Source organism: Indicator indicator, chromosome 2 (assembly GCF_027791375.1).
Source record: "Indicator indicator isolate 239-I01 chromosome 2, UM_Iind_1.1, whole genome shotgun sequence".
NCBI lineage: Eukaryota > Metazoa > Chordata > Aves > Piciformes > Indicatoridae > Indicator > Indicator indicator.
In genome coordinates, this window is record NC_072011.1 from 24,351,080 (window position 1) to 24,374,995 (window position 23,916).

Consider the following 23,916-nt stretch of genomic DNA (forward strand, 5'->3'; position numbering starts at 1 on the left):
GTTGATTTCCACCTTGTAAAAAAAATACTTTTTTCTTTTTCCTCTTCACCTAACTTAGTAAGTTTGAAATATAGGGTTCAGAATATTGCCCTTGTTTTCCCTGCATGCAGAGAGGCACAGCATAATGTTTTCAGGCCTGTAAAAGAGGCCAAAGACTCTTGTCATATTAGTAACTTTTTTAAGGCCATTTTAATTTCTCATACATTGAATCCACTATATTGATACGTATTTTAACAGGATAGCCATTATAGAAGATTTACAAAAGCTTATTAACCAAGTTTGAAACTGTTCTTGTTCTTTGTGTACTTGTATGTCTGTAGTTTTGGATGTTTCTTCAAATAAATAAAAGCTGTAAGCTTTCGGGGAGGGGTGAAAAAAGCAACCAGTTCTGCAGTTGTAAAGATGACTTTCCTTATGCTGACCTTGCCCAGGAAAATGATACAAAATACACCAGCTCCTTTCAGGTCTGCTGTGGGTTTTAGAGTTGTGAACACCTGCCCAATAGATTGGCAATGAATTTCCTTAGTAGAACATTTCTCAGTGGTCTGAAAGCATCTGTCAAACATATTATTCCCAACATGCTTCCATTTAAACTGGTGATTTGATTTTGAGCCCTCTAGAATTTTAACTGTCCAGTAAGTTGTTTGTTGTGGCCCTGTGCAGGAATGAGATTTGAAAAATCTACCTCCATCTCCACTTACTGTTAGGAGGCAAATGGCATGACGACAATTAGGGTCAAAATGGGAAACTAGTCACATCTTTCCTGCACTTGTGTATTAATTTCTAAAAAATGTAGATATTATGTAGTGATAAGCTAATGTATTTAGACAAAGTGAACTGACAAATTAAGCTTGAACCTCCCAAGGAGAATTTAAGAGTAAGTTTTGACTGATGGTAGTTTTTGGGTTTTTCTCTTGCAGCTAGTGAGAGAGTGTAAAGAGGTTCTGAAGGGTGGCCTGTTAATGAAGCAATATTACCAGTTTATGTTACAGGAGGTGTTAGATGACTTACAAAAGATTGATTGCAACATTGATTCTTTTGAAGAGGACCTTCATAAAATGTTAATGGTAAGCTTCAAAAATGATATATTGTTTGAAGTTCTAATGAGAGTATTAATCTGGATACTGCTAATAGAAATCTGTTGTTCCTAGATTAGACCTTGCTAATTTTAGTTGTTGTTATGCTATTTTAACATAATTTTATTGTTTTCATGGACTCGTAAAGGTAACACAGTAGCCATTAGCATTTTAGCAATGTCTATTTTTTGTTCACTGGACCATACAGTGGTATGCTTGTAAATTGCCTATATTTACAATAAAATACTTCGTATATATAGAACTGTAAATTCCATGCATTTAAATGAAACTTGTAATAAACTTCTAGTATTAATAAAAAAATAAATACGATTGTTCGAAAAACATAATGTCTTCATATGGTGGTATTGCCTTCATCCATTAATACCTCTTTTATTTTTAATGTGTATTCATTATTGCAGTAAGTTAAAACACAAAACACCTGGTCTCTGAAAGAGACTAAATTATTCTCTGGTAAATTTAGTTTAAATTACTGTTGCCTTGGGTATGACTGATTTTTTTTTTTTTTTTTTCTTTTGTGAGTTGTTTAAGTTTTGTCCTTGCTATTCTGGGTTAAAAAAAAAAAAACAAAACACCAAGGCACACCTCTGTACTTACTCCCTGGTATTTGTCAGCAGAGCAGTTGGTACTGTCTGTTGTTGAGTATGCATGGATCTTCCTAATACATGCCTTTCGTTGCCTTCAGTGGTGAAAATACACTGTTTAGGGAGAAGTTTTTATACTGTGTGCCTGCTTTCATCTCCAGATGAAATTTCTAAAACTTCCAGCAGAAATGACCTGATGAGACAAAAGGAAAATGGTTCATTAGTCCATTTTGAAATTTCTTACCTGTCTATTTTTAGGTTGCTGTAAGGTATTTATGCTTTGAGGCAAGAAATAGAACCTTGGCAATAATTTTAATTGTGTAAGGATGTTGCTTTTTGTAAGTCTTGATAGGGATGGTAACAAAACCCCGTAAATAGGAATAAATATCTTAGGCTTCAAAGAATCAGTTTATGCCTATTCAGCATTACAGGTTACTGTAGCAGCAGGAGCAGGGGAGAAAGATTGGATGATTGATGAAGATTGTCAGGAGATTTGGACAGCTGGGCAGAGATCTGAAGAGATGATCTGAACTGAAAATAGGGATAGGGAAAACTCGTATGAAATCAGGAGGTTGAGACAGAATTAATGGGAAGTGAGGTACAGAACTCTCTGTCCTTTCCCCTGGACTCCTTGTATAGGCAGGCAAGGTAGTTAAGAGTAGTACTGGAAGAGGCATTAGGCTGAGAGTGAAAGACAAATTAAATAGTCAAGATTGAGGCTACAGCCTGAGGCTATCAAAACACAGTACCTACCTAACCTACAGTAGATTTTTAAAGTTTTCCATATCTGCTCTACTATCGTGAGACACCACCTGGAGTAATTTGTTAGCTCTGGAGACCCCAGCTTAAGAAGGACATGTACCTGCTTGAGCTGGTCCAAAGCGGGTCCATGATGATGATCGAGAGGCTGGAACACCTCCTGTATGAGGACAGGCTGAGAAAATTGGAGATGTTCTGCCTGGAGAAGAGAAGGTTCCAGGAAGACGTTATAGCAGCCTTCCACTACTTAAAGGAGGACTACACAAAAGATTTGGAGGGACTCTATCAGGAAAAGTAGGATGAGGAATAATGGTTTCAAATTGAAAGAGGGTAGGTTGAGATTTGATATTAGGAAGAAATTCTTTACTGTGCAGGTTGCCAAAACAAGTTGCAGATGCCCCATCCCTGAAAGTGTTCAAGGCCATGTACTGGTTGGAGCTTTGAGCCATCTGTTCCAGTGGAAGATGTCCCTACCCATGGCAGAGGGATTGGAACTAGGTGATCTTTAAGGTCCTTTTAAACCCAAATAATTCTATGATCTTGGCATTATTAAAGCATGGTCCAAAAATACCTGCAGCCAAGAGGAAGTGTCTTAACCATTTCTAAGGATGGACATTGCTTGATGTTATGGATTATTGAAGTAAACCAAACTGCAGCTGATTTTTTTTGTATTCAGTATGATCCTGAAGGGTAGTACTGTGTCCAGCTGTGGAGCCCTCAACACACGAAGGACATGGAGCTGATGAAGCAGGTCCAGAGGAGGGCTACAGAAATTGTCAGGGGCCTGAAACACCGCTTCTATGAAGACAGGCTGAGGGAGCTGAGGTTGTTCAGCCTGGAGCAGAGAAGGCTCTGGGGAGACCTAGTAGCGGCCTTGCATTACCTGAAGGGGGCCTAAAAGAAGGATGGAGAGGGACTGTTTACAGAGGCCTGTGGTGATAGGATGAGTGGCAATGGTTTTAAATTAGAGAAGAGCAGATTTAAATTTGATGTTAGGAACAAGTTCTTTAGCATGAGGATGGTGGAATACTGGGACAGGTTGCTAAGGGAGGTAGATGAGACCCCCATCCCTGGAGATAGTCAAGGTCAGGCTCAACAAGATGCTAAACCACCTGATCTAGTTGAGGATGTCCCTGCTAACTGCAGGAGGGTTGGACTAGATGACCTTTGGAGGGTCCCTTCCAACCCAAACCGTTCTGTGATTCTGTGTTTGTGGATGAATTGTACATACCTGAATTTTTGCATTTGTTTAAAACAATAATTAAATAAAGGTGGGAGCTAAGACTTGATACAAAGGAACACAAGATTTGGTGTGGAACCTGAGAAGCCTGCTTCATGCACTTATCTGTATCCAGGAGGACATGTTCAGATAAAATCTTTTTGAGTAATTCCATTAACAGATTTAGAACTGTTCTTCAGTAGTTCAGCATTACAAACTCTGGCCACTGATACAGTGGCGAATAGCACAGCAAGCAACATGGTGATGCTGTCAATATTTTCAGAATAGTATGGTGGAGACACAGTATGTAATACTTCAGTCGCATTTTCTACTTCCCAGGCAATAAATCACACCTTTTGTGTGAAACATAGCTCATTTTCACTCATGGCAAACCACAAATGTGGAAATGTTTTCTACAAATTATCTAATACTGAGGTAGTTCCTTGATTTGAGAAGTTATAGTCCTTAGTCACATGTTGTGTAACAATTTATGTTTAAATCATCTCTTTCCATGTACAGGTTTACTTTGATTATATGCGAAGCTGGATCCAAATGCTACAGCAGTTACCTCAAGCATCTCATAGTTTAAAGAATCTGTTGGAGGAAGAATGGAATTTCACCAAAGAAATAACTCCTTACATAAGAGGAGGTGAAGCTCAAGCTGGAAAACTATTCTGGTAGATTCTATTTAACTAGTTTATTCATGGTGTTGATTTGTACCAGATACGTAGTCGAGTCAGCGCTTGTCCATGGTTCCCAAATGGGGCTTCTTGAGGCCTCAACAAGCAGTTGGCAGTCCTTCATGGTTAACCAATTATTACAGTTCCTGTAGGCACAGGATGCAGTAAGTGCAGATTGTTCTTCTCTAGCTATAACAGGAATGACACTTGAATGGAGAGTGTCTATACCTGCTAGCCCTGTGTGTGTAGAGTGACTGAGAGCTCCAAGATGCCACTTGTTTCTGCAGGCAAACTTGGCAATGTGACTCTCTCATGTTGGACAGAGTAGGAAGAAGTTTAGGGTGACACGCTGCCTGAATAGGACTGAAGTTCTGTAATAGAATTTAGTGAATTTATAATTAAGATATGGCAAATATAGATATTAATAAAAACTTTTATTGATATGAAAATTGCCCAAACATATTAAATAGGTTTGATGTATGGTTAGAATATATATTTACAGTGGGAATATACAGTATTTAGGTAAATATAACAATTTTAAGCAAACTGGTAGGAATAACAGGGAAAGAGAGAATCCCTGGCAGCAAAATGACGCTTGACCACAGGGGGGAGACTCGATAAGAACCGTTAAGCCACAGAGGCAATGAATTAATTACTCACAGCTGATTCCACCCAAGTGGGGAGTGCTGCTGCTGTGTATTAACCATTGAGGCTTTTTGGGGCACTCTCATGTACCAGGCATGGCTGGTTGCTGGCAGGAATGCCCATGTGGTCTCGGGGCTGGTCTGGCACCAGCAGGACTGTGGGCTGTTTACGACACTTCTCATGATGGACTCTGGCATCTTCCTGGGTAAACTGAGGCATGGCAAAATTCTAGTTACAAGGGGAAGCGAGGCTTGGCTCTGGTTCCAAGGCTCATGGTTTCTCTAGCTTGCAGTGATGAGGCTCGTGGCTTTTATCCCAGGCTCTGGACCAGGCAACTCGAGGCAAAGCAGCTTGAGGCAGGTTTAAGCAAGGCAGGTCCAAGCAGGCAAGGCAGGTTCAAGCAAGGCAAAGGCGACTAGAAATCAGCCTGTGTATTTATCTTGCCTGAGATTCAATTGGGCCAATAGGGCAACTGAAGCCAGCAAATAGTTACCCATTGAAAGGGGATTCTGCCAGGCTGTGGCCATAAAAGGCAGAAACATAGGCATGGTCTGGGAGAAGCAGTGGCCAGTACGTGTGCTCTCAGCCCAGAAGTAGACTTGTTTGCCCAGACATGCTGGGGCCTTTCTTTTGTCCCTTTTCCCGTGTTACTCTGACTCCTGCAGAGGGAGAGGGGGAGAAGGGGACCATATTTAGACACTTCGAGGCCTGCTTGGATTTGTGCTGGGCTCGTTTGGCCCTACCATGACAAGTTCCACCATTTCTGTTACTACAGTGATATTGCAGGAATGCTGCTGAAATCTACAGGAATGTTTTTAGATTCTGGACTACAAGACAGTTGTGATGAATTTTGGGCCAGTGCTGATGACAGTACTGCATCAGATGAAATCAGGTATTAAGCCCTTTTGCTTAATAATAATAAACTCATGTTTCTATACCTTTGACAGGTACATACTGCATTTTATTTCTTAGAATAAAAACTTGATAAATGCAAGACTCCATAGACTTCATTGCTGATATTTCTGTATACAGTAGTAATGAACCTTCATTTTGTTTACTTGAAGCCTAGTAACCTTTCTAGTTCAGGATGTGAAAATATGTTTATGTAACATTCTTTAAATTACTTTTTTTATCTTTGTCAAAAATCATGCCTGTACAACTTAAATTTATTTGTCAACTGTAAACACTTGTCTTTTCTGTGCTCTTTCTATTGACACATATGTAAATAATTTGTATTTTCTAATAGCTATACAAATGCAATATGATTTATTGAAACACTGTCATTTCATTCTTACTAATGTTTCAGGAGATCTGTTATAGAGACGAGCCGAGCACTCAAAGAACTGTTTCATGAAGCTAGAGAAAGGGCCTCCAAAGCTCTTGGTTTTGCTAAAATGCTGAGGAAGGTAAGTTAACAACAGAGTCTCATCTTATATGCTTTAAAGAAATTTAGTTTGAAACCATATCCTTTTGTTTTGTCACTACTTGTAGGACCTTGAAATAGCAGCAGAATTTGCGTTGTCAGCTCCTGTGCGAGATCTTCTGAACGCTCTGAAAAGAAAAGAGTATGTGAAGGTAAATTCAGTATAGAGGTATGAAAGTAGAGTGGAGATGCTAACCAAAATGTTCAAGGATATTTTAATGTGACATCTATGTCTCTACATTTAAAAGGTCGTGTATTCAATATTGAATTATTTCCTGTACCTCTCTTTGTGTGAGTGAAAAGCTACTATATGTTTTGGGAAATTGGTCTCTGTGACTTGGGGAAAGCCATTTTGCTTCAATAGTATGTACTCATTTGTGAGAAGGCAGTAATAATGCTTAGTAGAAAGTGTTAGGAAAAATAAATTCTTTAAAGTTTGTGAGGTAAATAGTTTATGGTTATTCCTTAAAAATTCCTTGGTCAAGAAGCCAGCATGGCTTTACTAGAGGCAAATCCTGCCTGACCAACCTAGAGGCTTTCCATGATAAAATGACTATGTCAGTGGATAAGGGACAATCTATGGATGTGATCTATCTGGACTTTTGCAAAGCCTTTGACACGATCCCCCACAACATCCTGCTTGCCAAGTTGGAGAGGTATGGATTTGAGGGGTGGACTGTTCAGTGGATAAGAAATTGGCTGGATGGTCGCATCCAGAGGGTAGTGCTCAATGGCTTGAAGTCCATAAGGAGAGCAGTGACAAGTGCTGTCTCTCAGGGGTCTATACTGGGAGCTGTGCTGTTTAACGTCTTTATCAACAATACAGACAGTGGGATCAAGTGCACCATTAGGAAGTCTGCAGATGACACCAAGCTGAGTGGTGCTGTTGATATATCAGAAGGACAGGATGTCATCCAGAGGGACCTGGTCAAGTTGGAGAGGTGGGCCCAAGTGAACCTCATGAGGTTCAACAAGAGCAAGTGCAGGGTTCTGCACCTGGGCCGGAACAATCCTCACTATCAGTACAGACAGGGGGGATGAGGTGATAGAAAGCAGCCTTGTGGAAAAGGACTTGGGGGTGCTGATGGATGAGAAGCTGGACATGAGCAGGCAGTGTGTGCTTGCAGCCCAGAAGGCCAATCACATCCTGGGCTGCACCAAAAGATGTGTGGCCAGCAGATAGAATGAGAGGATTCTGTGACTTCACTCCGCTCTGGTGAGACCTCACCTGGAGTACTGCATCCAGGTCTGAAGCCCTCAATATAGGAAGGACATGGACCTGATGGAGGGGGTCCAGAGGAGGGCCACGAGAATGATCAGCGGGTTGGAGCACCTCTGCTACAAGGACAGGCTGAGGGTGCTGTGGTTGTTCAGCCTAGAAATGAGTAGGCTCTGGGGAGACCTAATAGCAGCCTTGCAGTACCTGAAGGGAGCCTGCAAGAAGGCTGGAGAGAGACTGTTTACAAACACCTGTGGTGAGAGGACAATAGGAGGGACAATGGCTTCAAACTAGAGAAAAGCAGATTTAGGTTGGATGTTAGGAACAAGTTCTTTACTATGATGGAACACTGGATCAGGTTGCCCAGGGTTGGGGCCCCATTCCTGGAGATAGTCAAGGTGAGGCTTGACAGGGCTCTTGGCAGCCTGATCTAGTTGAGGATGCCCCTGCTTACTGCAGAGGGGGTTGGGCTAGATGACCTTTGGAGGTCCCTTCCAACCCAGACCGTTCTATGATTTTATGATCTGGATCCTGGACTGTGAATTGTTTTACAAGAGTGGAAGAATAGTCAGGAAAATCAGTATATATTTACTTTAAAAAATATTAGTTTCACTTTGGTATCCACTCTGGACTGCTTTAAGGTATAGTATTACATTTAGTAGACCTTTTAGTGAAAGATAGTGTTTTCTTCTTATGCACATGTTTTGAAAGAAAAACTCAATAGTGACTTTGAAAAAATAGATCTAATCACATGGGTTAAATAATCTAGATTTTTTGGATTTCAGGATTTATACCTCTCTATGTATTGCTTCTCCCCTTTTTTTCACCACTCAAAATGCAAAATGACACACAGTTTGGTGATTGACACTTCATATATTGGCCTTCTAACATATTGTAGGGAGTGAAATTTTTAACAGACTTTTCAGTCAGATGCTCATTAGTTTAAGGAAACTATTCCAGCTTTCAGTAACAACCATCTACTTTTTACATTAACATGCAGATTGTAATGGTTTTAACAATAAAATGACTGCCTAGTGGTAAAAATGTTGAGTGCAGTGTTTTGTCTCCTATTAATGATATCAAACTCTGAAAAGAGAATTAAGCCTCATTGTAAATCTGTTACTTCTTGTTAAATCATAGGTATCAACTATTCTAGTTTTTGCAATCTGATTCTGATATCTAACTTGTTTTAAGTATTGTCACCAATGTGACGAAGTTTTTAAGCTTTGGAATTTTTTTTAAGAGAGTACGCTCCTACTGGACTTGATTAATCTCCTTTCCAAGAATAGTAAAAGAATAATTGATATGTTTTTTTAGCCACATTTTTGCTTAGTCTTATCTTTTGTACCCATTAAGAAATGCTAAGTGGGTTCTTGGAAATTGTGAAGAAATTTTTCTTCTTTCAATATTCCAGTTTTTAATAGTTTTGACTAATATATATGTATTTTTAAAAGAAATTATACTTTGTACCTACACATAAACACACATATATAGGATATATGTGGAATCTTTTTTTTGTTGTTGTAGCAAGATTCCTTTAGAAGAATATGTAGAAAGATCAGTTGAATGTACAGGGAAAGATTGTCACTAAAATTTCATCTAGCAGATTTCAAGACAAGGAATTTCTTGTGCAAAAATGGTTTAGTGTATTGTTCTATTATGTGTATTGTACAGCTGACGAAAACCCTCCCAGTTGCTTGAATGAGATGATATATACCTATTTTATGCATCAGGAAGATAGTGTGATTCACTCAGTGTGTATTTACTTATCGTTTTCCTACAGGTACAAATCCCTGGAGTTGAGAATTTACAAGTATTTGTACCAAATAGTATTGCAGGTGAAAAATCTGTGATTGTGCAGCTCCTTAATGCAGCTGCTGGAAAGGATTGCTCGAAGGATTCAGATGAGGTTGCATATGAGGCCTATTTACTGATGACCAAACACAGCGATAAGGACCATGAATTCGATGACAGCTGGAGTGCATGGGAGGGCCAACCGGTCAAAGTTGTGCCGCAAGTAGAAACTATTGATACACTGCGAACCATGCAGGTGGGTTTTGGGGTATTCTTTCCCTGTTTATGGGATCTCCACACTTTTGTAAATGCTGATCCTTTCAGATGAGTCGCAGTAGATCAAGTGAAGCATGTGTTCTTTTCTAGCTAATAAAAAGTTAAATTTGAGGACAGGACTGATTCTTAGTTGTGTTTCTGCAAGTATTAAATTCAATACATGTTAGAATTTCTTAAAAGAATTACTCTCTGCAATGTGGATATTTCAGGGTTGTATTTTTTTATAATGAAGATACACTTTCAGTATCTAGTTGGATGTTCTGTATCAGAAGTATGGATTGGTCTCAAACTACACTTTGAGAAATTTCCAGTCCCTTAGAACGTATGGCAGTTGTGTGCTTTCCAACACACTGAGGCATGAAACCAGTTGCTTTCAATCTTGGATGGACTGTAACATTTAGATTTCTGTGGAAGTTACTGGGTGTTCTGCAGGAGACAATACTTCCAGTGATATTTCCTTGCCGGAAGTTCTGCTATACTCTAGCAGCTGCAGCTCCCTACTTGTCCTGTCCTCACATCCTTATGTTAGGCAAAGTGAATTTTCCTTTTGCATCCCTACTGTAAATGGGCTCTACTCTCTATGAAGAGAGTACTTTTCCATGTCACTGTGTCTGACCTCTGGTATTCAGAGGGCTTTAGCAATTGAAAAAGTTGAAAAAGGCAGCTGAAAACATGACCCCTGTAAATACCGTTGTTTCTAATGTGCAAGCATGTTCCTTGTTTGTCTGCTGTCTGGACTGAACAATAGAAAGTAGCCTTTGATGAAGTGCTTAAAATTTTATTGGACTTTTCTCAAGGGCTATCATTCCATTCAGATAAGGAAAACTCAAAAGATGGCATTTGGTTTGTTAATTATATTCTATCTGACCTACGTAAGTGCACATAGAACACTATGTGTTTGTTTAAGACTGATTTTTAATTTTTTTTTTTTAATCCAATACTGAAAGGTTAATAAATAAAAAGTCCTTCAGAAAGATTATGAGCTGTGTTTTCAAAAAACATGTTTTAATTGCAAATTAGAGAAAATTTATTTAGAAAACATTAATGAAATAGAAGGAACATCCTCAACATGCAAAGGATTTTGAGTATGAAAATACTCACTGGCTATGAGGTTGAAAATCTGAATGAAGCATATCTTGTTTTGTGGGTAATTTATTGAATATGCCTTGAATGAATGTGACTCAGTGCCACAAGCAAAGGAAACACCATCTATGACTATGTACTTTATATAGACTTTTATAGACTTCTGCTGGATCAGAGCTCTTATTCTTAAATTTTAAAAATTTTAAAAATTTGAGCAGGTACTGTGTGCTAAGTCCCCTGTTCAATAGTAGTTCTTTTTGTCCTGAAGTATATTATATTACTTGGTTATAACTTTCTTCTATATGTGATGGTTGTTACTTCCATCTGCTTTTAGAAAATATAATTACTTTGCCTTTCTGTGTGTAATTCTTCGGAAGGTCATTTTAATACAGTGTTTTCTGAACCTTTCCAGAAGTGAAGCATTCCCTCGGAAAACTTGCTGTGGCATTTGTCCTTGTAGAGCTCTGCTCATAAGATCCAAGTTTATCAAGTTCCTTTCTCGGCATCAGGCTTTTCTGTGTGAATTAGAGATTTTCATGAATAGCAACAAGAGAGGTCTTTTGTATTTTAAATTTAAAGATAAACAGTTGAATTTGCTGATATGGGACAATTATTTTAGAGGGGATTTTGTTCATAAGAATTGGTGGTATCTTGTATTCCTAGGTTGATAACCTCCTTCTTGTAGTCATTCAATCTGCCCACCTTGTGAGTCAGAGAAAAGCTTTCCAGCAGTCTATTGAAGGGCTCATATCTCTGCACCAGGAGCAGACATCCAGCCAACCAGTAATCGCCAAAGCTCTACAACAGCTAAAGGTAAGCAGTATTCAAGATTATCTCTGTGAAAATTTATTGGGCTTTGCTCACTGCTAAGTAAAAACTTGTAAGAAGACTTGATTGCAGTGCTGATGCCATATTCTGCAATTGTAATTTACACAACCTGTATGGACTTTACTTTCAGTACAGTTTTCATTCTGTTTTTGCAAAGGAGTATTAAATACAATTATGAGCAATAATGGTGTAATCATTTTTGCACTGGTTAAGTAGGAAAAAGTCCATAATGCAATTGAAATATAAACAGCAACAGAAAAAGTACACCTTCATATGAGAGCACTATTCAATTTCAAAGTGTTTGATTGCATAAAAATGAATTCTATTAAAATCCATGGTCTGCAAGAAACAACTTTTTTCCCCATATTTGGAGATGATAGTACATAGGTCTCTCTGGTTTTTGTTCTTGTTTTTGGCTTCTTTTGTTGTGCCTTTTTACTGTTCTTATTGTTGGATGAGAGGGTTAGTTTGTTGTTTTATTTGTGTTGGTTGGTATTTTGGAGGACTCAGAAACACAAAGCTTTGCTGGATTGACGTTGTAATATCATGTTCCTCTAGTTCCCCCTGACTTCAACAGAAGCTGTGTTGACACACCAGGGTGAAAATAGAGCCAAAGGCTTGGTCACTTTATAGATAGCAAAACTCTTTCCTCCGAGTTTGGTTGCTTTTGTGTTTATTGTAGCCCAGTTTCATTGTCTTTGATTTTAAAGTTAATCTCACTCAAGCAAACAAATATAATATTTCAGTTAATTTTAAGGCTTGCGTAGTGATAAATGGCAAATATTTGTTACTCCAAAGCTGAGTGAATTGTGATGGCACTAAAGTACGTTTTCGTTTAACATAATTGTTAGATTCATGTGGGCTGCTGTCTTGTCAATTGTAGAGTATGAATAACTTCATGTCCTGCCCTAATCCCTTTTTGTTGTCATTACTCAGAGCGATGCATTGCAGCTATGCAATAAGATAAGCAGTGCTATCGATAGAGTTGATCACATGTTCACATCTGAGTTTGATGCTGAGGTTGATGAATCCGAATCTGCCACTTTGCAGCAATATTACCGAGAAGCCATGATTCAGGCTTACAATTTTGGGTTTGAGGTAAGGAAACAAAAACTTAATACGTTTGTCTGATAGTTTTGCCCCTATTACAAGAAAGATACGGACATGCTGGAATGTGTCCAGAGAAGGGCCACAAGGATGATCAGAGTCCTGGAGCACCTCTCCTATGAGGACAGGCTGAGAGTGTTGGGTTTGCTCAGTTTGGAGAAGAGAAGGCTCCGAGGAGACCTTATTGTGGCCTTCCAATATCTGAAAGGGGCCTACAAGAAAGCTGTTGAAGGACTTTTTAGGGTGTCAGGTAGTGATAGGACTAGAGGGAATGGATTGAAGCTAGAGGAGGGTAGATTTAGATTAGACGTCAGGAAGAAGTTCTTAACCATAAGGGTGGCGAGACACTGGAACAGGTTTCCATGAGATGGTGGAAGCCCCATCCCTGGATGTTTTTAAGGCCAGGCTGGATGTGTCTCTGGGCAACCTGATTTAGTGGAGGGTGTCCCTGCCCATGGCAGGGGAACTGGATGATCCTTGAGGTCCCTTCCAACCCTCATAATTCTGTGATTATGTCAGAAATATACTTTAATGTTGAATGCTGTAGTGTAACTTGACTTCTCAAAATTTTTAAGCCTAGAATAACATTAATACTGTAATATGAACCATTCTTTCAAAGTTTAGAGTAGTTCTTTGATGCAGTGATTATTGCTTTTGAGTGCCTTCCTTAGAGCACTGGTGAGGAAATGTCATGTTCAGATGCTTTTAGTGTACTGCATCACTATTAGATTCCTGTGAGCTTTGTAAAATTTTTTAAGATTGTGTCATACTCTAACATCTAAGATAGTCTAAAAAACAGCTTTCTGTTCAGTTTTTATAATCTACCTATATAACTCCTTTTTTCCCTAATATTACCTGCAAAATAAGCTCTATTTTGCAGTTCAATCTGATTACAGACCTGAGCGTTTGTAAGATGTATCTTAAATGATGCCTCTACACTGTTAAACATGAGCAGATATCTGCCTGTATACAAATAAGAGTGCAATATGGCTCAAGTGCTTCCTCTCACTATATACATTTTGTATCATATGCTTTTAATTGTTGTTTTTTTTTTCTGTATATACACAACTACTTGCATAAAATAGTTTTTTTCTAAGAATAGGATGTGATTGTTACCATATTGTAGAGTTCTGTTAGTCTGCAGATACTCCAGTGAAGATTGCAAATGTTATTTTTGTTCTTATTAATATATGAAAAGTAATCTTAAGTTTCTTACAGTACCATAAGGAAGTTGTTCGTCTGATGTCTGGAGAATTCAGGCAGAAAATTGGGGATAAATATATCAGCTTTGCCAGAAAATGGATGAATTATGTGCTAACGAAATGTGAGAGTGGCCGAGGCACTCGACCTAGGTAACAGTCAACTTGTTACTGCCATAGTAGTTTAAGTACAGTGCAAGAATTTTAATGCTCTGAATAATGTTTTATTGTTTAGAAATAGTTCCTCTGAACTGTTGATGCTTCTGGCTCTTAAATTTCAAAATTAATTTGAATAGTAAATATGTAAAGCCAAATGAACATTCCAGCTGCTTAGCAGAACACGTGGAACATTTTGTCTCATGTTAGTTGGCAGAAAATGGGAAGGAAAAACAGAGTTTGTTAGATCCAGACAATTAAAAAACTTCAGATAAAGGTCATAAGATTGGAACAAAGGTGCTATGTAATCAAAAGTCAATAAAGATTACAATAGTCATTCTCTGTGTATTCTGTAGAGAAAGCAGTATTGGTTTGTGCCAGTTGTGGAAGCAATGTACAATATGGAAGCTTTAGCCTCCTATAGAAGTCTATTAGTCGTTTCTGAAAGCATCTAAAGTTTCATGGTTGAAGTAATGGATGCACTTGTGGGTGCTGGTTTTTTGGGTACTTCAAAGTACTTTCTGTCTGACAGTAATGCACTCTTTCAAATTGTCCTTACAGTCAGTGCACTACTGAAAAAAGTTACACGGTTGCATTGCTCTGTGGATGTAAACAGAAGAACTGTCAAACTTGCCCAAGCAGAACAATACCGCTGATTTATGCCCAATTGCTGCTGATCAGATCATCATGAAATCATTAGTATTCTTTTGATCTTGTTTCAGAAAGGAGACTTTAGGCAGGGTGTATAGTGGGGTTTTTTGTTGCCAATGTATTGTGAGTGAATTGATGGTACTGTTCCTGAAGCATATACAAGAGTTGAGATGCAGAGTATAGCCAGCTCATTTTTATATGAGAGTGTTCTTGCTAAAATCAGACTTTGTACAAATATAACCTGGCAGATGTTAATACAAGTTAAATATATTACCTCTTATATATTAATCCATTTTCTTAGATTTTTACAGAGGAAAAATAACTAAATGCCATGTACTGTTCTTTGATGTTGTTGAAACTGCTACGATGATTGCCCAAAGAGCAATTAATATTCCGTCTTTTCTTTTTCTTTGAGATAGGTGGGCAACTCAAGGCTTTGATTTTCTTCAAGCCATTGAGCCAGTATTTATTTCAGCTCTCCCAGAAGATGACTTCTTGGTATGGAATAAGTTATTCTACTTGTTTATTTTTAAACACATGCGAAGCTCTCAGTATATGTTATTGGGGATGTTTTTAATACAGTTATATCTGAATACAGACATTGTTCTGAAACAACAGCTGTTGTACATAACTGATGATGTTGGTATCTTTAGTGTTCGTAAGATTCTGCATGGAGTATGCTTGTGACCATTGGCATTAATGTTTGCAGATTGCTGACAAGTTGCTGGTACTATCTTGGTAGGCTGTGTCCTTCAGTCTCTTGGGAAATTTGACCACATGAGTTACAGTTTGTAGTTGTCATAATAAATTTCTGAATATAAGCTTCTGAGGTTTAGTTAGCACCCAGAGTTCATTTCTGGGTACGAATAAAGAAAATCACAGTTGTTTAAAGGTATTTCTTCAAATTCTGCCAACATGAAACCGACTTTAAAACATCTTTCTTTTGTTTTAAATATGTAAAAAATTGTAGACTAAAACTGGCTTTTTTTGTGTGCTCTGCCTTCCTCGTTTTCCTCTGGAATTAAAATTCTGAGAATTTATTTCTCTGATCTTGGTACAGTACTACAGAGAAGTGAAAGCACAGTTGCCACAAAATAAAAGAATGTGAGTGTCAGCACCTCTGATTTTTTATTAATTTCAAGATGTATTATGAAATACCAACCTCATTATATGATATTATGCAAGATTATACTTTTAGTCTTTTTTTTCACATCCATTTTAATTAAGAGCTCTCAAGTAAGTTATGTTTTAGTCCTGCATACATGTTGCTGGAAAAGGCTTGTCTGCTCCCAGGAATGAATTAAGCATGTGTTTGAAATGGACTAATACTTCAGCTTTAGGAAGTAGCCCCTCAACTTTCTTTATTTGCATTGACATTGTTTCTAAAACACTTGGTATTTTGAAGAGCGGTGCATGTTAGTTTTGGTGATACTGTCATGAAATCCCTTCAGTATTTAGAGGGAAGTTCCTAAGGTGAAAAGAAATTCAGAAAATCTGATGTGGCTTTTGACATTATAAACTGGTAATTTTGTCCAAAAAATGGAGTTGATTGTTGTGACTTTGAAGGAGAGTTAAAAAGAAATCATGCATGACTTTGTTTCTGCAGACTGATAACTATCTAAGATATCACAGCACTTCTTCATATAGAGTGTTTTCATGACAGAGGTTTCACATGTACAGAGAAAAGAACTTAGAGACAGTGTTACTTAAGATGAAGTCAGACTGTGAGCCAGTGGGAGAGAGAAAGTGGATAACCCGAAACCTTAACTGCATTTCTCAGCTTCTGCTTTCCTAAACTGGATTTAGGTTTTGCAGAGCATCACTTGGAGCCACTTTGTTTAATCTGACTCCTGTATAGCACAGGTCACAGCATTTCACCTATAAATAAATGTGTATGTCATTCCTAATCTCTTATTTAAATAATACCTGATGTCATAGAATAAGATAGATCTAGATCTAAAGCTGAAAGTCTAGCTCAGTCTGGGTTGATAAGATATGTCAGTTCTGTTTTTTTAACCTTTTTTTATAATTGTTGGGGGGTTTTGTTCGTTTTGCTAATCGAGCTTCAAGTCACTTAAGTTTCTGAATTTCTGGAAGAAATTTTAAGTGATCTGAATTACTGATAAATTCAGTTGCTATGAAGGCTACTTTTATATAAGAACATAATTTTAATTCTTTATTATGAAGACATTTTATCCCTGATGTTCTGACAAGTAAATTGGACCAGAGGACGATTTAATAACTTGTGCAAGGATCACCTGTGAACAGTATACCCAGTAGTTAGGCTCAGATTTCCTGAGCCCCAGTTCAGTGATTTAGTTCTTAAACACCCCTTCATGAAAGTTTTGCTAACTTAATGAGTAAATAAGAAAAGTGGATTTTCAATATAGAGTGCCTCATATTTGTTCTTTTACAGACTTTAGTCTTGTGATTCAGGCTGTCATACTCTCACCCCTTTCTCTTTGGATGTTTGTGAGAAGGAAGACGGAGGTTGTTTTAGCATTTTCCAGCAAACTCGAGTTTTAATTTTGTTAACAATGGATACTTTTAAGTTCAAGTAGCTTTGTGTTCTGGAATATTCTTCATTACCTATCATTATTCATAATTAGAGTTACATAATTTTGACAAGGTCAAAGGCAAAACTAAGACTATTAGCTTAAAAAGCTCCTAAGTCAACAAAGTCAAAAACCCTAATGTGGATCCAGAAATTTGATATGATTGCTAGAAGGCAGGGGTGCTTACTTGACAGATGACATACTTAACCAGTGTCGTTTTGTTACTATGAGTTTTGCCATTTGACTGTCAACTTTCTGTAACATAAACACCACAACTTTTTCTGTTTCTCATTTCTAGAGTTTACAAGCTCTGATGAATGAGTGCATTGGCCATGTTATTGGAAAACCTCACAGTCCTGTTACAGGTTTGTACCTTGGTAAGGCAGAAGTTACTGGCATTTGTTCTGGAGCTTTGCTGCTGTTAAAAAATGTTGCTTGTAAAGTAATTTTACAATGCTAGAAATACCAATAAAGACATTTTTAAGCTTTTAATGATTGCTGATCTAAAATCATCGTTGCCTGACAAAGTGCAAATACATGGTAGTTTTACTTGAAAGATTTAAAAGCTTTAGGCATGCCTTCCTCTAACTTTTGTCCTTGAATACCTATGAAGTCTTTCAGATCTTCTGGAAATGGATTGTGATTTTTTTTTTTTTTTTTATTTTAAAGGTTGGTTAATAAGGCAATTATAACTTTAAGAAGGTAGTTTGTTACAGTGTGAGAGCTGGAATCCCCCTTCCACACTGACAATAACCAGGCTAGCTCAGTCTGGAAGTGTTTAGAATAATCAGTATTTGCTTTCTTACACCCAATAGTGATTTATTTACATTCTTTCACTTCTCTGCTCGAATTTTGTGGGGAAAAATTAAACACACAGTCTTAAAAACCATCACATAGTTGCAGCTCCATCTCCTGGAATTTCATTGTGGCTCTGCAGGTATTTACACTTCTGATAGATTTTATATAAGTATTGAGGTATAAAGGAGTTGCACCTGGGGGATTGACAATAGAGCTGTGGGAAATAGTTCTGATACCACAAAATTTGTCATCATGTAAGAATGTATCTTTGGCATAAGAGTTGATATCAACATATTTCATTGTTTGTTTTGGGAAAAGGATGTTTCTTCAGCTAAGTTTGCTTTTTTATGTGTTTCTCAGCACTGTTCTCTCTTCTTCCTCTCAAGTCCATTGACTGGTTTAACTTTCAAAATACCATGTCATCTTCTTTTCCTTCTCCTGATGTCCACTTTCTGGACATGGTTGAATGCAGAAGACTTGGAGGGAAAGCAATTTGACTCAGGCAAGAGGAGGTTTTTTCAGTATTTCAGGAAAGTTTCAGTTTTGAAATAATTTTGATGGGAAATTATTATAGCTGAGAAGCATTTCACAATGAAAGTCTGTCCGATCCTTTGGAAAGAAACATACTCTAAAAGACATTTTAGACAAATTCTGGATGGAAAACCTGTACACTCATGTCTGATTGTTGTTCAGAGAAACCATTGATATTTTAGGTAAATCACTGGCATGGTGATCCCAAAATACCGAAACAATCATAAATGCTATTGCAGACACAGCAGATCACACAACCTAAATTGCTTGATGGCTTTTGGCTCAGAGGCACATGAACAGGTGACATGGATGTATGGCACAGACCTGAGTGGCAGGCTGAAACTTCAGTACAAACAGAACTAAACATAGGCTGTAATCTGGCTGCAGATACTGCAGATACCACTTTCTGTCTCATGATCAGGAGAAAAGGAAGAATGCTTAGTTTGTTTGTATACCATGCTGAGGGAATGCACTGTGGTCTTTACCCCTTTTCCCAAACCTTTGTCTAGTTATGTTCCTTCTGCTGCCTGTAGGCATGTAACTGGAGGTCTCTGGGTGTTTTTATCCTATCTATTTGCTTTGGAAAACATCCTATGTCTGCTCAAGTAGGTTAGGGTCGGTCTTCTGCTGGTGTCCTTGTCCAGGACAACCAACATCTGACTCTGGCGTATTTTACTTGTCCTGATAGTGCAAAAAGGGCAGAAGCTCAGCCCATTGTGATAAACCTAGCCTGGCAGAAAGTGACGACCCACGCTTTGGTGGGCAGTCAGCTGTCTTGTGATGTGACTGCCTCAGTATTTTTCTGGCCAGTTAAGGAGGAGTTCAGAGAAAGCAAAGATGCTGCAAACTACTCTTATGGGAATAGAATGAGCTGGGCATGGGGACAGTGGTGGCTCCTCTAGGGTTGACCCTGTCCATTTGTACCACTTTCTTGGGGCAGACTGTCATACAGGAGCATTAGTATGGGTAAAACTGTCATGTGAGATTTTATCCTAGCTCATTTTGCTTTCTGGTATTGTCTGAGAAAACTAGATCTGATGCAAAGGGAACATACTAACACTTTTGGGTTTTAATTATTGTTTAATTAATTGTTTAAATTATTGTGCAATAAGATAACAAATCTTGTTTAATCTGTGACGTTTGAATTATTATAGATTTATGAAGTTGAATTATTATAGATTTAGTGTTACAGAAGTAAGAATGCATCTTCTAATTGCTAGTTTTTAATTCTCTGTAGAGGCTTTATTGTTTTATAGATGAGTTACATGATAAAATAATATGAACAATATTAATACATACAATCGATTTGTATAAAATTGGAATAATTTGGATTTTTCTTGGAGGGTGAGAAAACATGTGCTAGGTCCCAGTTCATTATTTAAAATGGGAACTCTTAAAATTTTGTCTTGAAATGGATGTAAAAATTTTGTGTCTTGAAACAGCCCTAACAGAGGTTTTTGACATTTGAGTAAATCTGTTACCTTTTTTATGTTCACAGCTATTCATCGAAACAGTCCCCGCCCTGTAAAAGTACCTCGGTGCCATAGTGATCCACCCAATCCACATCTTATCATCCCCACGCCTGAAGGCTTCAGGTATTTAAGATTAGTACAAAGTTCAAATCTGGCTTATCCTCTCTTCGCTGTGCTGACTGTCAATAAGTGGAACAATTTTCCTTTCATGTTAAAGGAAAAGCAGCTAGAAAAAAATACCATGTTAGTGATCTGCATTTCAATGTGCTTTCAAGGACAATATAGTTTTGTCTTTTACAGTTCTTTTTTCTCTTCCTTCCCCTCCCTTGCCCTTTCTTTATTTTATAGTTCTTATTGGTATGTGCTGTCTCACTGTGAAGTCATTCTTATCTCTTTAGCCTTTTCTGAAAACAGCGTTTCAGTGTATTGAGCTTTTATTCAGTGAAAACTGCTGATTAACAAGACTTCCATCCTTCCCCACTTGCAATATCTGCATACATGCCTGTGGCAGTGCTTTCAGTAGTTTGGCATAGATGAGACTTGAGAAGGTAGCATTCTGGAATATGGTGGCATTTCTGCGTCATTACCAACCTGCCGTGAAGAAGTGTAAAGCAGTGGATAGTTTTGCATGCCTTTGAAAGAACTGACATGAGAATTAATGCAAAAGTAGTTTTTAAAAATATCAAAGTTTGCCATGCTTGTTTTTAAAAAGTGGGACTTACTTTTCAAGAAAGTCAGCACAGTGTCAAACTCTGTAGTTGACATTTTTTTAAAAGTTGCTTAGCTGTTGGCAAAAACCACTACTACTCTAAAGATTTGGAGAGCTTTTTGTAAGTTATTATCATTAATACTGTTGTGGTACATATTGACAGCCCCTGATGCATCTGAGACAGAATTTTTCCCCATCAAAGTCTTTAGGTACTTGAAAACTTCTATAATCAGGCCTCATTATGCACACTAAAAGTGTTATTTTTGAAATAAACTTTCAACTCCATAGCTTAAAAAACCCCAGATAAATAAAAATGTGTTTCCTGAAGTTTTTCTTCTTGCCACAGCACACGGAGTGTCCCTTGTGATGCACGGAACCATTGCAGCATTGCTGTCAGTCGCCCCGCTCCCATTGGTAGCGACTCAGCTCCACCCAAACCTGTCAGCAGTGCTAATGATACCAGGTAGCTCCACTCCATGATGTAGCACCCTCATTTTACTTAAATCCACCCATACAACTGTTTCTGCATACATCGTATCCTAGTAGACCATTTGCACTGTCCTTTCCATCCCATTGTGTCTTCCACTGGTCACAGTGAAAGACTTTCATGTTTGACTTAAGCAAAATCTCATGTCTTAGAAATAGCTGATAAGACCACTTTCAGATTTAAAATGTCTGAATAATTTGGTAGTTAAAGCATGCAATTCTGACATAGATTACAAATTTCCTCAGTGAAAATGTCCATGAAATTAACATATGCCAGTCCGTTCATCAGTATAAATCTACTAAATAATTAGAATTGGTAACTAACACTTTGCAGTAAGATAAATGAAACGTGCAAATAAGCCCAGGAAAATATACAGATATACATATGTGTATAGATAGGTATTTCTTATCTTAACTAACAGTTTTGGTGTTCTTATTGTCTGCCATAAATAATTTTGAAATACTACGTAGTAACAAACAAAATTAAAAACACAAGATTTCAGGATGGTTGGTTGTTAGGTTGTTTTTTTTTTTCTTCTTGCTGCACCTTTGGCTTCTTAGGATTGTGTAGAATATACGTAATATGAGAGAAATCATTCCTGTATCAGGTTATGTAACAGAAAATACTCTTATATTGGGAGATTGCAGAGGTCATGAGTGACCTTATTTTTTATTTGTTTTTTTGGGGGGCAGGGAACCTCTTCATATCTTTCTTTACCCCCTGATTTGGCTGTATATTTCAGACTGTTGATGTTCCTTCGTTCCATACTACAGTCAGATCACTAACACATCTCCTAACTTCTATATATTTACTCTTAAAAAAGCCTAATTGACTGTGAAAATCCTACTGTTCACACGATGGTATTACATTAGGATTTATAATTGTGGGGTTTTTTTTGATTGAAAACACATCCTGAATTTTTGCCATTCGAAGTACACAAATTATATATCCCCCATGCTTCTGTTTTAATGCTCCCGTAGAAAAAGACATAGTAGGAAGTAGCTTGTGGCACTATGCACTTGAAAAGCACTTTTTGAGTCAGTAACGTTGTAGATAATTTCCACTGAGAGGTTCTAGCAGCTTTATTGGCTGACAGGATGATGGCTGATTAGCAATTACGGTTCTGAAAATGCAGAACTTGTTTACTTGATGATTAGTCTTTACACAACACATGAAAGAAAATGGTTTTTCTGGAATATGTATGGCATTTTGAGCCAAGGCATATTTTTGAAGTTAATTTTTCAAGAAGAAGGTAGGAGGCTAGTTGCTAATACTTGTAGGCTTTGTTGTGATTTTATACCATTCAATGAAACTGTCACATTCATAGTCTGACACACTTAAATACAGTGGCATGGTCTTTTAACGTTTTATGTGTGTGTGTCCTATGCAAATGTTGATCTAAGTGTGAAGGTTGACATTTTGACAGTTTCTTCTAATTCAAGAAGATAGTCATTAGGAAGAAAAGAAAGGACAGTTCTATTTACTAGTCACAGTCAAATGAGTAATACTTTCATGGATTGTAACATGGAAGTTGATGTGAATGCAGCATTTCAGTCAAATTGCCTAGGCCTGTTTTTAAAGAGTTGTATTTTTCTTAGAGTAGCATTGTTTAGCCCTCTGTTTTACCTAGGAAGAATTTGAAGAAAAAACACTAGAGACACAATTTTGGAAGCTTTGGGGTTTTCTTAAGGGTTTTATTTATTGAGGAAGGCAAAATACTACAACATAATATACTGATAGCAAATTTCTGGTTTTAGTATAGTTAAAAGAAAGCTTCAAACTTTAGCACCCTGTAGTCTTAATTATGAGTTTCATTTATTTGTGCCTCAAAAGAGAAATGGAATCTATTGGATTAAGAAAGTGTTTTGTGGTTTTGTCTGCAAGGAGGGTGGGGTCCCGCTGCGAGAACAGCAAATAAACAAAGTTTGCACACTTGCAGAAACTCTTGAAATATTTATGACAATACTGTAGGCATTAAATAGATAAAAAAACCTTGAAGGTAGGAACTTGCTCAATCAGTTGTAGTAGGCAGTGCATAGTGCACAAATGCCACCATAGTTCTGTTGAAGTTTCTCTTTTTTAAAGAGGTAATTTTAAAAGACCAGTTTAATATAGCTAGCGAGTAAATTCCAAAGCAGCAATACTTGGTTGTTTACATTGAGCTTTGTGATGGTTATCTGCTTGCACTACCTTAAATGTCTAATCTCTGACCTAGCTAGGGTTATTAGGGTTATTACTCATAATTTTTTTTTTATCCAGGACCAGAGAAGAAATTTAGCAAGTCATCTTCTCTTCTACGCCATTTCTTTTCCTAATAACATGCACACAATCTTTCTGGACACAAACAGTAAAAAATCTGGATGGCTAAGATGAGTCTGAAATGGATTATAGAGGTCAGCATTCAAAGCTATGATACTTAGGGTTCTCTATTCAGCTACTGCCTCATTTTAGAGGTGGTTTAGCTTTGTTTTTTAAGCTCTTTGTGAATCTAGAATTGTTGCTCTGTGTGTGCTTAGAGTAACCTCAGCCGCCTTGCTCATTAAAACCTCAGCTTCCTGAAGAGCACTGAGGATTTTCACTTGTTCAATTTCAGTTCCTCCTCAAACTTGAGGAGTTCAGAGTTCAGAGTATTAGGGAGTGCAAAGCA

General features: G+C 37.7%; 1 protein-coding gene across 1 annotated transcript in view; it reads left to right on the forward strand.

The window, feature by feature from the left end:
- MAP3K4 (mitogen-activated protein kinase kinase kinase 4) overlaps nt 1-23,916 on the forward strand; it is an 82,596-nt gene that overhangs the window by 36,873 nt on the left and 21,807 nt on the right. Inside the window, 13 exon segments of the mRNA XM_054396640.1 lie at nt 921-1,067; nt 4,176-4,333; nt 5,757-5,873; nt 6,288-6,387; nt 6,473-6,556; nt 9,407-9,673; nt 11,440-11,589; nt 12,541-12,702; nt 13,930-14,063; nt 15,137-15,215; nt 17,571-17,649; nt 20,100-20,196; nt 21,129-21,245. Of these exon segments, the coding sequence (XP_054252615.1) occupies nt 921-1,067; nt 4,176-4,333; nt 5,757-5,873; nt 6,288-6,387; nt 6,473-6,556; nt 9,407-9,673; nt 11,440-11,589; nt 12,541-12,702; nt 13,930-14,063; nt 15,137-15,215; nt 17,571-17,649; nt 20,100-20,196; nt 21,129-21,245 (1,691 nt within the window).